Genomic DNA, 18,816 nt, shown 5'->3' with positions numbered 1-18,816 from the left:
ACTCATTATGCAAATAGCATCACAATTAGCAGAAAGTAGACATGTGACAATCACTGCTAATGCTACAGGGACACAAGCCCTACTTTTACACCATAGAAAAGGGAACCTAGTGAAGCAGTCAGCAGGACAGGATGGAAAATCTCCTTGATAGTCCGAGATATGAAACATATGAGAAAAAAGGAGCTTGACCTTCCATGTCTACCTCCAGAAGTCAAGGCAGCAAATTACCATTTGTGGGGGACACATTCCCAAGGTGTGAGGTGGAGAACATTTGGAGATAGTGAATTAGATCCAAAGAGAGGATGATGGACAACTGCTTCTCGTAACTACAAAGAAACATCTTGCACCAGAAAAGTTGCCGGAAACAGTTTGTTGCCCCTTCAAAATCATAGGTTTTAATGTGAATGAACCATGTTCTAAATGATGACATAGCGGATTTACAATCTTGCATGCTCAATGGTTTTTGCAAGCACAGCAGTGTAAGTGCATGAACAAATATACCAGCAGTTCTTGGGGGGCGGGGGAGAGAAAAATTAGTAGTACCAGTGTATATGTACATGACTCTACACTGGTTTAATTTCAAATGATTTTTTCTTAGTAAGCTGTTTGGATTTCTAGTTAGGGCCATTGTGGTTTTCACGAATGCTCAGTATCCGAAAATGCATATAGATATTGGTAAACTTTGAATAGTCAACACACAAGCATGACCAGAGAAAAATAAAATTAGAATGAAACTTCTGCAGTAAGGTAACAGGAAGGGCAATTATTGACTTTTCTCTGTTATACTACTACACTGAACACAGTGGAACCTACTTCTGAGTAAGCATGTATAAGATTGTGTTGTTGGGCCAATGAAAATATTAAAGAGTGGACTTTTTTGTAAGCTAATGACATAGTAAAGTGACAGTAACAATGTTATTTTTACAACACTAGGTATATTTAATAGTCACACAGAGAACCTGTGTGCAGAGAGATTAATAAAAAAGGGGGGAGGGTCACAAATCTCTCCGAAAGGGGGGAAAAAGACAAAATATGAAGACAGTGGTTTACCAGAGACAGGTCTTAGGAAACAGAGACTGTCCTTGGCCAATAATGAAGCATGTTCATTAAGGAAAGGAAAGGAAAGGAAAGGAAAGGAAAGGAAAGGAAAGGAAAGGAAAGGAAAGGAAAGGAAAGGAAAGGAAAGCTAGGAGAAGCTCAGAAGTTTCCTTTGCTGCAGAAGTGCTTTTTCATAGTACATGCAGACTACCATCTCCAGGGTGGGGCTGTCAGATACATCCTTGTATTGGGATTAAACACAAAACAACTGCTCATAGAACCTGCCTTGAAATCTAGTAAGTATCAACAACACTTTGTAAGATAAAGGTGGTGTTTTGACTCTCTAATTGTGAAGACACTTTGCCATTGGATCTTTGAGTTCCATGCCTCAAATGCTTAATCTACCCAAATTTGGGCTGAATCCACTAGTAATCCTGCACTGTGGAAAACCTGCAAGGTCTTTTGTTACCTTGTAGAAGAAGAGAAAGGGAGTTACATTACTGGTTACTTGCCAGAATGACTGCCCAACTATGCTATCATTTGGCAATCAATGCATGATACCAACCTTTCCTTTCTGCACTTATATGCTGCGGAAGCATTTAAATTACTGTTTATATTGCTGCAGGTCCATCAACTGGACAGTCCCCAGGACTTATATGGCCATCACATGATTGCAAAAGCAGAAAGTTTATGGTGCATCTGGTTGGTCATGGTGCACAACTGATGGGCTCCAAAATCTCCTGGTAGACAGCTGCGTTGACCCTGGACTTAATGAAGCACAGTGGACCAACACCAGCTGATGGCATGGCTCCCCAATTCAACACAGATTGTGGAAACTTCACGCTGGACTTCAAGCATCTGGCATTGTGTGCCCCACCATTCTGCCTCCAGACTCTGGGCCCTTGGTTTCCAAATGAGATGCAAAAGCTGCTCTCATCAGAAAAGAGATTTGGGGAGCCATATCATCAGCTAGTGTTGGTCCACTGTGCTGTACGCCATGATCATCACAATTATAATGCTGCTCCAGAGAAGCGGACACGGAGCAATGGTTCCAAACTACAAGAAAGAAGATTCCACCTAAACATTAGGAAGAACTTCCTGACAGTAAGAGCTGTTCGACAGTGGAATTTGCTGCCAAGGAGTGTGGTGGAGTCTCCTTCTTTGGAGGTCTTTAAGCAGAGGCTTGACAACCATATGTCAGGAGTGCTCTGATGGTGTTTCCTGCTTGGCAGGGGGTTGGACTCGATGGCCCTTGTGGTCTCTTCCAACTCTATGATTCTATGATTCTATGATTCTATAACAAATAAAGGCTTGACATATCTCACTTTGCATGTCATGAGTCTATCTCATATATTAGTTTCACCTTTTAAGTTGAATTACTGAAATAAATGAACTTTTCCACGATATTCTAATTTTCTGAGTTTCACCTGTATGTGGGAGAGGCTGGGAGCCTGGCAGGCATCTCTTCATTTATTTTCTGAAATTATGCTATCACCCAACTGGAAGATCACCTGACCCTAAGGGTCAAGGAGGCCAAGATTCCAAATTGGTGCTTGGGAAAACATGCTTGACATTTGGGATATGGATCCTATTTAATCAGTCCCTTGGCTCTACAGTTCCTTATTTCTTTAGGAAAAGCCGATAAAATACATACACAACAGAATCCACTCATGTCTGATGCTAATCTGTGCTTAACCTTCTCTACAGCTTCCACCCCCTTCCAGCTGGATTTTGACAGGTTAAGAAGTATCAGCCTGTCACAACTCTTCATTCTGAACAGTGTGTGCAGTTTTATTCCATCCCTTCTCAGAGAAGAACCAGTAATTCCATTCCCTCCTTAAATTCAGGATTGACAGTTTGAAGTGCTTAGAAAAAGAATCATCCAATATTCCTGTGCCTCTGTTTAATGCTAGTCAAGACGATCCCTATAAATACTTACACCAAAATTCACTTTATATTTTGTCTTGCATTGTCTCCAAATGTGTATGTGCTTAAAAAACACCCAGAGATCACACATTTTGAACAGAGGTGTTTAAAGTATTACTAGCAATTTTTGTCTCCTCGTGTGTATCACAAAGGGACTTACCGTAAGTTATAATATAGGAACAATCACTAGAAGGGGTTAAGAATCTTGCTGAAATTTGCTCCTGCACAATGTCCTTATATACTCCAGTTCTAAGGCACTAAAGCACTACTTGTATTCCAACTTTGTTATTACTGAATTTCTTTGTTACATCCCCATTACAACTTCTTAGCCTTTTTCCCCCAGATAAGCAAGAGACACAGGAAGGAACCTGTATGAATGTGCTACTCACATTACAATTTGCTATGCTAATGTTTACTGAGCTTTGGACTGATATTCAGGAGATGGACCACACGTGCATGATATTTCCTATGCTAATCAAGACCTACCACAAAAGCTCTGCTTTGTTACTTCCTTTGGAAAAAAAACATTGGATAGCACTGCATGATACTCAATAAATATAAAATGGCAAGGATAAACTTGGCCAAGCTGAAGAGATGAATAATCTTATTTTTAATTTATTTAACATATTTTAACTGCCTCTTGGCTCTCTATTAAAACCTCATAAATTGGCCTTTGCTAAATGCTAATGAAAGTTACCCTTTCATTGCTATGGCAAAGGAAATTCAGTATCTGCTGCTCTGTAATATTCCCCACCCTTGCGCCTGCTGCTTCATTTACTTAGAAAATAAGTGGGCAAACATGACCATTCCTTCCCTTCAACCATAATTATGTATGGTCTGTTTCTTGAAATTTCCTTCACCATAGTACTGAACTGGTAAACTTAATTGGCATTCAGCTAATGGTCTTAGGGCCATTGCATAGTTCAGAAAAATAGTCAAAATACTACTGAAATTACCTTTCCATTACTTCCGGAATGAATTATTACACCCAATTTTACTAATTTCACTGACCAGTATTCAGCAAAGAGATGGGTCTGACCTATCCTCCTTCCTATCATCATCACAGTTCAGGTGAAACGAACCACAGAGATCACATTTTTACAAATGCTAAGTTTCCGGAATAAAAAATATTCCACACTCCAACCATATGTGTAAAAGCATTTCCGAAAAAAATAGAAATAAAATGTCTCCCAAAATAAAATGGCATTTCAGATGCAAGAGGAATAATTAGTGGCACTTTGCAAAAATTTAAAAAATAAAAACAGAACCAGGTATAATTTGAGGGTGGTGTGCATTTAGCAACATTGGTCTATCCTAAAAATAAGGGCTTCAATCTTAAACAATAAAAGCGGAGTAATATGAAAGTGGCATATATTTTCTACATGCAAAAATCTACTTCCTTTTACAGTTGCAAACATCATATATTACTAAATTCATAAGGAGCCCCTAGGGAAACCCAAGTACAAAAGCAATCTCTGAGTAGGCCCATGCCACACACTGGACAATGTGGTCAAACGCATTTCATATCCAGAGGGAGGAAAGGAGGGGGGAGAAGGAAGCAATGCGACTAGAACAGAGTCACAAGGCAGATGGCCAGTTTTATTAATCTGACCTTATTTGTCCAAGACCAGATCAAGAGAACTGCTAAATGCACTGATGCTTCAAAATAATCCACAAACCCTACAAATCTTAGATTTGCATATTTAAGATAAATACCAGATCCATTTGGAATTTCTATCAAGGATTTTGAAGATGTCTAATAGTCTTAATGACAATTTATCCAGGGTGAACACTTTGTACGGTCTTATGCACAACTTAAAGCAACTGCTCTATTGGGCTAGGAACTTTTCATTCACTATACATGGTAAGCGTACAGAACCGTGTGTCAAAAACAGTCTTTGTGTATCATCCCCCATGATCTCAGATGACGATGCAGCACAAGCTTCATCTCTTGCTAATTAAACGAATCAATTAAGAGACTATTGTTGCAACTGTGTAACTGCTGTTCTATAGTGGCAATAACAACCCCACAGGGAGGTCTTTTACTACATTAAAATGCTGTCCTCTACAACTCCATCTGATATTATTAGAAACAGTTATTTGCGTCTTGCTGTCATATTAGTAGCAGCAGCAAATTATGGAAATATGCAGACCAGAATGGTCCCAGTATGAGATCAGGTTTGGTTTTCAGCCTCCAAGGGTACAAATGCTGAAAATTCCAAAGTTCCCCAAAGTTCATTAATGGAACTGATAAATTTACCAGCACAGCAGCCATTTAGATGCTAGGTAAGGGTCACACATTTGCATACTTTCCTGCTAAGCTGATACAATTCAACTAGATAAATTATCATATTAAGTTTACCCTCCTGAGTTAAACTGATGGAGTTCAAAATTGTTTTCGATGGTTGTCATTAATCGCTGTTACATCTTAAATGCTTGCTTTGAAATCTAATTGTGGTGGTGTGCCAAGGGTCATATTAATAGCATTCTTCATGCTAAAGCTTTGTAAAAACATGTTTATTTTACTGATATCACTGAAGCTTAAAAGAATAATGAGAAATGAAGTATATTTATTATCAATAAAACTTAATTTAAAATGTACTTTGTGAGAATTAAATTAGGTTTATCTATTTCATTTTTATTTTGTTTCATTAAGCTCCCTGGTTAAGTTTCAGAACCATATAAAGGAATATTCTTCTACAAGTAAAGCTGCAGTGGTGACAATCCTGTTTAAAAGAGGCAGGGGTATTCATTTCTCCTCCACTGTCTGGAGAGGTTCAAATTATACCACACGCCTAAGTATGGCAGAGAGCAACAGTTTTAAAACCATACGATATGTTTTTAATTCCTTCCCAACCAATCTGTCTTTGGGCAGAACTATATATGAATGTGTGAATATGTGAGCAATCATCTGATGGCTACAACTAGAGAATAGCTGCAGGGCCAACGAGGGTGGGGGGAAGCTAGTACAAATTACCAGGGCCCAGTAGTCCAGAAGAGGACTAAAACTGAACAGATGCAAGTCCAAATCTCCAATCAGTCATAAGGCTCAGGGCTGATGCAAGGATAGGGGTAGTGTGCGACTATACATGCCCAGCAGTCCAGAAGAAGACCTGACTACTATGTGTTTTATGTAATCCTTAACAAGATAAATATGTCATGATCAATGCACACACAATTCTGAACAACTTGCAAATTTGTGCTGTGAACAGAGCATTTCCAAGTATTCTCGACTCTATATGAATATTTGCTTCTGCACTTTGACAGTATTATAGTGCAAACTCGTTTTATTATGTGCACTTGTATGTTTTTGTAATGTGTATACAACAAAGTTGTGTTGCACATATACACTTACAAGTGTATGGTTAGTTTAGCAACAATCAATCATGTGGGTGCAGAGAAAAAGGAAAGGGGAGATTAGTATTTTCCCTGCATTCTGCTTTCCCTCTGAATCTGCCCTAAAGTTGATTTTCTTCCAGCATAATTCCAGATGTTCCCCATCAAACAACCTTCAAGATTTCCTTGAGGAGGGCAGCAGGGGGAAAGTAGCAGGTGAGTAAAGCCTAAAGCTTTGATATTAATATTTCATTTGGTTTCAAGATTCAAAATGACATCTTAATACTTAATAATTATAATCCTGTTTAAAATACTAATGTCTTCCCACTCACCCATCCTCAATGTTTATAAATGTAATTACAAACAAACTGCATTTTAAAGTTCCCACATATCAAGTTTCATCCTCTTTAACAGGTTTCTTAATATAATCTAATATTTTCTTTCCTTCAAACCCCACTAAAGCTGATCCTCCTCAACTCTGGCTCTGAACTTCCTCTTTCCAAAGTTGCTTTTCCACAGAAGCATCCTTCAGGATTTCGTTACATACATTTGCATGTAATATGCAACTCTGCAGATATAATGTTTTGAGCATGTTGGTTCCAGTTTCAAAACAAACAAGCTGCATAAACAGTTGAGCTGTGTTAGGGAAGCCCAACACGCAATGAGTTTGTGTGTGTGTGTGTGTGTGTGTGTGTGTGTGTGTGTGTAGCATTAAATGTAAATTTCTATTTTATTCACAGAATGACAAGGTTGAATTTAGGTTGGATTTTCGTTATAATGGATATTGTTTTTATACTGTACATAGTGTATACTGCTTAGAGATATTTAAAACATTAATTGGTTCAGAAATGCATATTATTATTATTATTTTATTATTATTATTATACTACCCTATACCCACAGGTCTCATGGTGGTTCAGAATAACCTAGTGTTGCTGTTATTTCTTAATTTATACACTGCTGAATTGCCAAGTTGGGTTCTAAGCACTTCACAAGCATAAAACTGATTACAAAAAGTCCATATACAAACACACACAGAGAGAGAGCAGATATTAGTACTCACCACTGTGCCAAGGAACTGAATGCTAAGATTTCCACCTGCATCACGCGAAAGGCACTAGAAGAAACCAATGAACAGCAATTACATTATGTTCTATAAACAGAAGCGATAGTTTCCCCCATTCCAGAGTGCTAGCAAAGTTACATTTTGTGAGACAAGGATACATATACAAAAAGTTATTTACTTCAGGAATAGGCTGAGTTTGCATGCAATGCTAAGCCTAACCATGGCTTAACATGAACAGGTAAGTGTGACGGTATTCATGCTAAACACTGCAGCCACTTTGCTCCTCACCTGGCCCTGCTACTGTCATGCTAACCAGTTAAGCCACAATTTGGCTTAGTGCTGTGTCCGCACCCAGGCGTGTGGTTTGCATTTTGCAGACAAACTAGGAGCAGTAAGTCATAGAACAAACCTTGGCTACAGCTCATGATTATCTCTGGAGCAAGGCAAACCATAAGCTCAGGTTTGACTATAATGGGTTGCAGGACAGCAGCAAAGAGGGAAGTAGCTCTAGATTTGGCTAAGCCTTATGTGCAAACTGACCCAGGACTCTACTTGAGCCAATACAGATTAGCGGTTAGAGTATTAAAACTAAGAGATGCAAGTCCAAATCTCCAATCAGGCATAAGACTCAGGACTGATGCAAGGATAGGGGCAGGGGGCAACTATGCATGCCACCCTGAACTACTTGGGGGAGGGGCAGGGAGTGCCATCTAAGAGGGGCCGAGAGGCCCCCCAATTTTCAAGGATGCACGCACCAGCCTGCTCAATTGGGGGGGGCAAGCCAGCACACCTGAGCAGGGTGATACAGTAGCAGTAGTAATTCTGAAGATCCTCATCTACACTTCCCCTACAAGATTAACATTCTTATTAAAAAGCAGGTTCACCTCCACTTTGAAACAAAGATGAAAAATCGCTCATATTCAAAGCAAGAAGCCTGATCCTTCTGTTTTCACACAACAAACCATTAAGAGGGCAGAGACTAGCGTAGAATATATTAACAGTAAATTGGACTGCAAAAGTCATGAACGGCAAATGTTCTTTGAGAAGTTTTGACATATGGTATTTTAATTGTTAGTTCCTTATTTTCCACATGGTATTTTAGTCTCACCATAACCCTGCAAGGTAGATTATGCAGAGAGATAGCAACGAGTTTCACAACTTTCCAAGGATTTGAACCTGAATTCCCCCATGCCAAATTTCAATACTTAAAACTACAGGAACATCGCTTTCTGTAATTAACCTGAAAAAGCATAAAGCCTTGTAGGGAAATGTTATATAAATGTCTGTTTATGTTCACGTTTTTGAAGCAAAAAACAGTATGTGACCTGTGTGTTTGTCCATGTCTGAGGCCTACTATACCACTGGCCATAACTGCTTGGTGAAAAGTTCAGAGTGGAGAAAGAGATCGTCACTTTGGCAATTTATTACCTGGAACAGGCAGATTCAGTCTAATAGGTCTGGGTGACAACAGACTGGCTGGAGGCCCTACTCAGTTGGGAGTTAACTGATGGTGAGGAACACAGTTGACATTGGTCAGCTGAGGAGTGGTAATAAAGGGAGTTGATGAAGGGTGTGTAGAAAACCCCCCCGAGAATATTAATATCCTGTGTCATATTAATACTTGTCTGGTGGCTGGTGTTTGTCTGAGAGGCTGCCTTAGAGTCTTAGCAGAGGAAGGTTAGACAAGTAGGGTTTTTAAGTTAGCCAAATCAACCAAGCAGCCAGAAGTACAACCCGGAGGCAGGTTGTCCCTAGCCACTGGACTGGGATGTGGGAGAATTTGGCTGGGGTGGAGGTTTAAGGACTTTGGCCTCAAGTAAATAAAAGCCACTTAGAAGCTGCTGTCAGTGCCAGTGTCTCTTGAGTCTCCACAAACTGTCAACAAACACCTACAAGATCCCAGTGTAAATATCAGTATTCCCTTATATACATAATAGTGAATCCTGACTCTACTCGGTGTCCATCTCATGCCTAAGTCTACACCCATGAGCTACAAGGAGGTCTCAAAAACAATCTGTGAATTGGTAGCAGTGAAAAATTTGAAAAGCACAGGTGCTTAAAGCTGTGTTTAGATAAAGTAAGGTGGAGGAACAGGTACCGGTTACATCTATGAAGTTCTAAACACACAGGCAAATAGAATAATTGAAAAGCTATGTATGTTACCTAAAATATTTTAAAGATCTGCAGCACAGAAAATCTGCTCTGTACAAAGCAATGTTTACTGACAGCAAGTCTTCATTCTAGACATCCTCTATAGCAGGGGTCAGCAAACCTTTTCAGCAGGGGGCCGGTCCACTGTCCCTCAAACCTTGTGTGGGGCCCGACTATATTTTGAAAAAAGAACAAATTCCTATGCCCCACAAATAACCCAGAGATGCATTTTAAATAAAAACACACATTCTACTCATGTAAAAACACCAGGCAGGGCCCACAAATAACCCAGAGATGCATTTTAAATAAAAGGGCACATCCTACTCATGTAAAAACATGCTGATTCCTGGACCGTCTGGGGGCTGGATTGAGAACGCGATTGGGCTGTATCTGGCCTGCAGGCCTTAGTTTGCCTATCCATGATCTATAGCAACACTTTATGAAGAAACACCTTCTTTGAAATCTCTTTTTCTCAGCTGATGGGTCATTTAGTGGCACTCCAATCTTTACAACCACAGGAAACAAAGGAGAATGTGCCAAGTCTTGACATATTTCAACTAAAATGATTAATGGAGTGGAAAATATGGGAAACAAAATTTCATACAAAAATCCTGACATTTATGTTTATAAGGGAAACAGGAATATACACTTTTCCCCACAGACTGGGAGAAACACAATCAAGTTTTGGAAACAGCAAAGGAGAACAAAGTACCAGCTGCTTACAATGAAGCAACCGTATGCCAAAACAAACAGGTACAGAATACTTGATAAGCTGTCAAAATTGAATCTATTTTTTTTAATGGAATGACCTTCTCCCACATTAAACATCTTGTCATTGATTTTGCCACCACCACCACCACCACCCCAGGTTTTGCAAACTACCGTATTTTTCGCTCTATAACACGCACCCGACCATAACACGCACGTAGTTTTTAGAGGAGGAAAATCCGTAGGCATGCCACCCGTAGGCATTCCCTCCATTACACGCACAGACATTTCCCCTTACTTTCTAGGAGGAAAAAAGTGAGTGTTATAGTGCAAAAAATACGGTAATCAGCAGCACTGACTGGGGTTGTTTTTTCTGGTTTTGCGGTTGGGAGTAAGAGAAAGAAGGGGGGAGGAAGGAGATAAGGCAACAGGTCCTTGTTATTTAAAAAATGAATAAATGAGAGATGGGGGAAAGAGGAATATAAGAAGCTAAGGAAGGAGAGAAAGAAAAACAAAGAGGGAAACGATATGTGCTTTAGTGGAGGCGGGGACTAAACTGAAGAGACATGCAAGTCAACCAGCCACATATCCCTGCCCTGGGTGCTGGAAAGGGATAGAACCCAATAAGCAGATGTCTCCCATGCAAACCCGAGACCCTGCATTGCAAATATGGTCCCCTGATGAACCAGTTAATACAATGCTGGCTCCAGAGGGAAAGCTCAAGGGAAGCAGACGCTGCTGCTCCATCTCCTTGTACTTGTTACTGCTTGCATACTCAGAAAGGGTGAGTGAACAGGAACAGTGTTAGAAACTGAGATATGAAATCTAGGAGCTACATGGCACCTTAAGCCTAGGTTATGGGCGCAACAACAGAATGTCTAGGCGCACTTTTTTTATATAACAAGAATACAAAGCTGAAAAGGAATGGACTGCAGCTAAAATATTATGTTCATTTTTCACATGGTCTAGTCCTTCCCCTGCCCACCCCCCTAATATTCTTAAGAGGGTCTCTTCTCCGGTCATCCAAGAGTGGCTGGAAGTGGGGGAGGCAGAGAAAGATCCTCCTTTCCTTCCACTCTGCAGTTTTAATCTGAAATCTTAGGCGCAGTACTGCGCCCAGAGCTCGCACTAATGAGATTCCCTGTTGCAAAATACGCCTAGAACAATGGGAGTTTCTAACACTGAACAGGAGGCAGAAACATCCTCCAAATCACCTGGAAGACCGTGTCAGGACTTTAGCGCTTACTACCTGTAACTGAAGATAAATTTCAATGTTTTGTGGTACACAGTGTTTTGTGTGTGTTTTTTGTTTGTTTGTTTGTTTTAAACTGCCTACCACCAACCTACCCCCTGCTTTTATTAGATGTTATTTTGTTGCTGCTGCTGTTAGCGTTGTTTGGACAATTAAAAATATTATTATTAAAAATAAAGCGAGAGAGAAAGTGCACTACTGGTTAGTTCAGTTGGTTAGAGCATGGTGCTAATAATGCCAAGGTTGCATATTTGATCCCCATATGGGCCACCTGCATATTCCTGCATTGCAGGAGGCTGGATCAGAAGACCCTCAAGATCCCTTCCAACTCTATGATTCTATGAATAGGCAGGGACAACAAGGAGGTGTTGCAGCAGGACCAGAAAGCTCTGGAGATTGACAGCAGGGCCCCTGCAGGTTGTGGCCTTTGGCATGCGCCCAAAGAAGCCTACCCAGGAACAATGCTTTTGATTTCAGGGGCAGTTTCACATTCAGATTGCATACTTTAATTCATTCAATGTTTTTAAGGCTCTTCTGGAGCTGAGGCTACATTGTGTGGCTTAGAAACCTTGGCATCAGATTCCGCTAATAGATTCTTGTCTGGAAAACACTGCAGTTGTTGAAAAGAATCCAGATATTTGTAACAGCTAGCATAGGCCTATTTCAACAGGATTTATGACTCCTCTAAACTTGTTGAGTGCCCTAATCAACACACATTATCTGAAATGCAAAAATCAGAACACTTCAAGGTGTGAATGGAAAAGTATGATGTACTTAATGAGCATACAAGCAATGCTGATTATGGAGCAGCTGCAAAGTGCCAATTATTTGGCAGCTCTTGCTATACAAGCATTGTTGACCTTTCCATCCTTGCTCTTGGTAAATTTTGTTTAGAATAATTTGCGACACAGCATCCGAATTTGTACAGTAGGGCAGGAAGGCAGGAAGGCAGGAAGGAAGGAAGGAAGACCTATGACACTCAGGGTGAGAACCTGAGAGAGGGAAAGTTTGCTTTGGTGGTAACAGAAGGAGGAGTGTTGTAGCAGTATTACTGTCTTCCACAGGGCAGCATGGGATGCACCTCTTCTAGGTAAAGGGACCCCTGACCATTAGGTCCAGTCGTGGCCGACTCTGGGGTTGCGGCGCTCATCTCGCTTTATTGGCCGAGGGAGCCGGCGTACAGCTTCCGGATCATGTGGCCAGCCTGACTAAGCCGCTTCTGGTGAACCAGAGCAGGACACGGAAACACCGTTTACCTTCCCGCCGGAGCGGTACCTATTTATCTACTTGCATTTTGACGTGCTTTCAAACTGCTAGGTTGGCAGGAGCAGGGACCGAGCAACGGGAGCTCAGCCCGTCGCAGGGATTCAAACCGCCGACCTTCTGATTGGCAAGCCCTAGGCTCTGTGGTTTAACCCACAGCGCCACCCGCATCCCTGCGCCTCTTCTACTGGGCCTTAATTTATTATCTTGTGGCCCAGCTACACACAGTGATTTCAGATGATTCTGCTAGGATATGTCTGGATGGGCAAGTAGATACGAAGATGCTGCCCCAATTTCAAAAGGCACAGAACTGACACTGACAGCCTAAGGAAACTGAAAGCAGAAATATGTTCATTCGTAATTATATTGGAAATTTATGTTGTTTCACAACTAGAAGAGCTGCTGGCACAACTGTTATAGATGAATGATTGACCTTTATGGAGACAGGCATGAAACCATGCAACAATTATGCTAAAGAATACAATGAACATAAAATTTGATTTAGTAAACTTATACCCCACTGCAGGTTTTTCTTTAATTGCTATACAAGTGAGGTTAAATGGTTAGATGCAAACCCTTGTTGCAGTGCTTGTTCTCATAGGTTTTCATCTGAAATTCGAACCAATTTCTTCTAGATTTAGAGAGCCTCAACAAGAAACACTTGAACTTGATTCTTGACCTATGCAAGAATGAATTGTCCTATCATTCTCTTCTGAAAAAAACTATTTTCAAATCCCACTCCTCTGAAGAATGCAGCAGCAAATTATAGACGCGTCATTTAAAAGAGGAATAACTACATTACAGTGATGTGGAAATATGACCCAAAGACTCAGTCAATGGGCATTTCTACATCTCATCGGAGCTGGAAAGTAGGCAGTAATAATCAGCCTGGTAATTACCTAGAATGAGGAATGGGAATACCCAGATGACTAGGATATGAACAGATTTTTACAGCTGAAGAGAACAATGAAAACATTATTTCGGGGCAGTCAGATGAGAGTGACAGTGACTAACAATGTTGCAAATGTTTTTGATTCAAACAATGAGCACAATTCAGCCAAGGATTTTTTAAGTATTAACTTTGCAGAAGTGATTAACTTGGGCAGGGTTATGCCCAACATTTTTTCCAGTGCCTAAAAAAAAACCATGTATATTACTAAAACTGATTAGGCCCGACAGGGCAAGAACCAGCACCTGGCATCCTTGGGCAGCTGTCAGGGACCACGTGTCCCAGCAGGGCCCACAGCTGAGGTCTGCCCTGGGCCCCCATTAAAAAAAGCCTGAGCAGAATTGGACAGCTGGGTCTAGCTACCATATTCCCACAATGCCCTTGATGCAGCGTCACTCCACAATATTATGGGAAATTAAATTGCAGCTAGACTCAGTCACTTGCTGGTTCTTATACATGGAGCTTAGAGTGTTTGGCTTACTTGGTGGTTACATACAAGGAGAGAGTCCCAAAACAGAGGAGGGGGTATCGCCAGAGATCACTTTGTCCAGGACGCTCTCAAACTTTGGCCTGGCCCTTCCCCAAGCAGGCACAGTGCCCACGTGCAAGAACGTCCCTTAAGCTTGAAGAGAGCTCTGTCATATTCCCCGGTGGGCACAAAAGATGCCCACCCTGGCACTCCTCCTATATTCTCAGACAGCTCTTCCTCTCTACTCAGGAAAATCAGGCAAACCGTGGAGCTCATATAGCTTGCCTGGGTAGAGTAGAAGCGACGGATGGGGAATATGGAGATATGCACACAGTCCTCTCATTCTCTCGCATCCAGCTGTACTGCTGGGTGCACACAGCACCACACTGAAGATGGGAGCACAGTTTTGTCAAGTTCTACAGTGGTACCTCAGGTTACATACGCTTCAGGTTGCAGACTCCGCTAACCCAGAAATAATGCTTCAGGTTAAGAACGTTGCTTCAGGATGAGAACAGAAATTGTGCTTTGGCAGTGCAGCAGCAGCAGGAGGCCCCATTAGCTAAAGTGGTGCTTCAGGTTAAGAACAGTTTCAGGTTAAGTACAGACCTCCGGAACGAATTAAGTACTTAACCTGAGGTACCACTGTATAGGGATATCTCCATGCGCAAAAAAGATGATAATAATATGCAATAACTAACACAACAAAATAAAAATAAGGGACAGCTAAGAGGTGCTTTAGTAGGGTTCCACAGCATTTGTTCTCATCAGACTATTGGTTATTTCCAACATATAAATCAGTCCTTGCTCTCCCACTATTAGAACCAGAATATTCACTAACAGGGAAGCATCTTCAGGCCGACAGGGCAATGAGAAGCATCTTAAGCTTACCTATTAGACCAAGTTATTTTAATAAAGTTAATATGGTAGATTGGTTCTTATGGGTATGATGCTCCTTTGCATATTTAGTGATGACAGACATACATATCAATTACATGAATTCATATAAATATGGACGATTTTAAGCCATACTGCTGCTAATAGTGTAAACTTGTGCCCTGTAACTTGGATTACCCCAATTGCCACTATTTAACATTAGGATATAACAGTGAGTCAGTTTAACATTTTATTCCCAAAGAAGTCCTCCCGCCTCCAGGACAAGGATTCTCCAATGACACCAGTAATTGTAGACCCTATCTGAAAATGAACTGAGGAGATCTCACCCATCACTATGGTGGGTAGGAAAGGCCTAACAACAACAATCCATCATGGGAGATCTTTCTTAATTATTGCTTAATGGAGCATTAATTAGGTGGGCAGAACATGTACTGAGCCTGAAGAGATCGTGGGTGTGAGTCAGTCCTCTGGGGAAAGATAGTTGCTTCCTAAAAGGTGAATCATAAGTCTACCATCATAAGAATCTCAGGATTTCAATTTATAAATTACCAGGACTTCAAAAATTATCCAAAAAGATTTAACCATCAGACAAAATGTGACATGGTGCATGGAAATACTCCTCCTACGTGCATATGGATCTCAGCAAATACAAACTAAATAGCAACAGTGCAAGATTCCCCACACTGCCTTCAATGCAAGTTAAGAATGTGCAAATATATTCTGGAATGCAGCCAAATTTCCAGATCTACAAAAGGTATTTAAAAAGCAGTAGCAGAAGAATGTTTACCTGTATAGTCCTCTGAACACCATTTACATTGACAGACAGCAGGGCCGAAGCCAAGTTCCACTCCCCAGTCACACTAAGTTTTATCCCGTCGACGTCCACCTGTTGTGACACCAAAGAAAACTGTTACGATAAAGACAGACAAGAAACAGATCTCAAGTTCATTACTGCATACAAAGGAGCAACCATATTAAAACAGATGGCTCCCAAGCAACCTGTCATGTTTACTGCTCCTGCCACAAAAGACAAGGTCTAACAACAGAGTCTTCTTGGCATCTCTGGGGAAGAGGTGAAGGACCTGTGAACAGCTGCCTGTGGAGGGCTGTAAGTAATTTTCACGAAGTAGCAAACGCCCCTCCAACTTTTAAACCGTATCTGGACATGCTACATTTACAGTAATTAGACAAGCAACACGTATGAATTCTACTGACACTTGGCAACCCACATGAGAGGCCTTGCATATAATATGCTCTCCAAGGACCAAACAAGAACTTTTTTTCTACATTTTAATGAAGGCCTTTCACATGGTTTTCTTAAAATAAGCCAGTACTTATCTCAACATCCATTCAAACTTTTATATTTCTGTTGTGTTCCTCCTTTAGTAACCACTTACCTGCAGAATCATATACGTTCCTATGAAAAGACTCACAAAGCTATTTCTTTAATAACATGCAAAGAAATAACTTTTATATAGAAAGCAAACTCCCTGCAAAAAAACTGGAAGACTGTCAGTGCCCCATTCTCCCCCCACCCACCCAAGAAACTCATATTTTGAACTACTGGACATACAAAAAATATAGGACCAGAGAATTAAAATATCACTGCAATTTAAATTATGATTTGTGTTTGAACAAGCTGTTATTTTATACAGCACAGGGTACAAGTGTTAAACTTCAGCAATATTTCCTTTCACTATAAATTCAAAGCAAATGGAAAATCCATTTAGTTTTCTAAGATTCAACTCAAAAAAACCTCTGTTTTTTAAAACCAGGATCCATCCATTTCTTCCCCCAGCCTGTATGATCTGGAAATACTTATTTTAAAAAATTCAGATTAAGAAAAGCACTTACTGGACAAAACTAACGAAATAAAAATTTGCAAACTTCAATGCTGCAGCTCCATAAGCAGTTTGGGGCAGGCACATGGGTGCCAACTGGGAACTATCATTCATGAAGAAAGACAGCACCTCAATTTATCATTAAATTCATTGTGAGATATAGTATGAGGTATTACTTAAAGCAGAAATACTTTCAATACTTTTCCCTTGTATACCAACTTTTCCAGCTATGGAAATTTAGTAGGCATAGCACCTATCCTTAAATTCAGAATGATAAAAATGAAATAAGTGAAGTTCATCTCCTCCTAATGATAGGGGGATTCTCCCTAAAAGTTAAGCACCTCCCATCTCTTATCACATATTTGAAAAAAGCTATACTAGGCCTGATCTGCTTTCTACAATCTCCTCCAAATGTGAAATAATCATTAAAAATGGGGGGGGGTCAACAATGATAAACCCGGATTAAGCACTTTGGACCATTTACTTAATATTACCAATGAAGCCTCAATAACTGGGTCCAAAGCTTTAGATCTTATCAAATACTTATTAGTGGACCGTCAATGGCCTACTAGAATGTAACCTGCTCATCCACAGTGTTTCCTCTTTTTTTTATTCATCCAACGAACAATGGTGGTTGTTTTCTGTATAGGCTGCATCATAATCAGATAGACAGATATGATTCATAAAACTTAAGAGCTCACCTGAATACGCCAATACCTCCCTTCCTTGCAGGCCTATGCGGGACAAAGGGGCATCCAGGTACACTTGCCCTAGGTCCCGGAGGGCTAAGTTTTTTAATTTTATTTTTCAGTTTATAACTTTATTACGCTGCACAATCGAACGAAGTTCCAAGTAGCTTTATTGTACAAGGACAATGGAGCTAGGACAAATCTGAGGAGCTGAAGGACCCCTTCAACGATCCTCCTCCAGCCTCAGCAGTTTTTTGTTTTTTTGTTTCTGTATTATCGGTCACTCGATGTTTTAAATCCTCTGTTGCTTCTGTTATCTCTTTTTTTTCCCCCTCCCTTTAAGTATTTACCCAGGACGATATCTACCTTTACCTCCCCACCCCCATTTTATGTTGTTATTTTTATGTATATCATGCTATGGCCACATGGCTAATGCAATAAAATCTATTGATTCTAACAAGACTCCCACCCTGGGCCTCATACAAGATCTGCATGGACCAGCTTCTTTCTCAGTGTTCCTGATTCTGTTGGCATAGATGCACTGAGTTTGCTACTTGAGAGTGTGATCTTAAATACTAAATATAAATACTAAGACACCTGGGTGGCTTTAGAAGAGTATCAGACAAATTCTTGGAGGAATAGGCTATCAACGGCCACTAGCCACAATGGCTATGTTCTACCTCCACGGTCAGAGGCATTACAAATACCAGTTGTATGTGGTTGTCCTCATTTCCTGCCTTCCCACAGGCATCTGGCTGGCCATAGGATGTTGGGACTACTAAGCCACTGACCTGCTTCTGCAGGCTCTTCTTATGAAATTTATTTGAAGCAGTAATTGAATTAGGCATTCCAGCTGTGAAGCAGTGAATCTCAGGGTAATACCATAAAACCAAAATCTTCCTTTTAAGAAAAAGAGTCTGGAAACCAAGCCTTATGAGAAACAGTTGAAGGAGCTGGGTATGTTTAGCCTGGAAAAGAGGAGATATGATAGCCATCTTCAAATATCTCAAGGGCTGTCGCATGGAAGATGGAACCAGCCTGTTTTCTCCTACTCTGGAGGGTAGGACACAAACCAATGACTTCAAGTAACAAGAAAGAAGGTTCTGACTAAACATCAGGAAAACTTTCTGACAGCTGTTCGACAGTGGAACAGACTCCCTCAGGAAGTAGTGGACTCTCCTTCCTTGGAGGTTTCTAAGCAGAGGTTGTATGGCTGTCATACATGCTTTAGCTA

At 40.7% G+C, this 18,816-nt stretch overlaps 2 protein-coding genes across 3 annotated transcripts in view; one reads left to right on the top strand and one right to left on the bottom strand.

Moving 5' to 3' along the window:
* The window catches only part of GGACT (gamma-glutamylamine cyclotransferase), a 69,023-nt gene extending 66,039 nt beyond the window's left edge, over window positions 1-2,984 (top strand). For both annotated transcript variants that reach the window (XR_014547255.1, XR_014547256.1), the window contains exons 7-8: window positions 1,220-1,334; window positions 2,746-2,984. The gene's annotated coding sequence lies outside the window, so the exon portion shown is untranslated. The remainder of the gene's footprint in view (window positions 1-1,219; window positions 1,335-2,745) is intronic.
* Window positions 1-18,816, bottom strand: part of PCCA (propionyl-CoA carboxylase subunit alpha) — a 223,243-nt gene that overhangs the window by 47,882 nt on the left and 156,545 nt on the right. Inside the window, exons 20-21 of the mRNA XM_083610671.1 lie at window positions 15,840-15,938; window positions 7,364-7,417 (exon numbers count right to left, since the gene is read on the bottom strand). Of these exons, the coding sequence (XP_083466797.1) occupies window positions 7,364-7,417; window positions 15,840-15,938 (153 nt within the window). The remainder of the gene's footprint in view (window positions 1-7,363; window positions 7,418-15,839; window positions 15,939-18,816) is intronic.

This window comes from Podarcis filfolensis (assembly GCF_964270895.1).
Source record: "Podarcis filfolensis genome assembly, chromosome: 4".
Taxonomy (NCBI): domain Eukaryota; kingdom Metazoa; phylum Chordata; class Lepidosauria; order Squamata; family Lacertidae; genus Podarcis; species Podarcis filfolensis.
The sequence above is the reverse complement of the archived record's forward strand: the minus strand, read 5'-3'. Positions and strand labels throughout refer to the sequence as shown.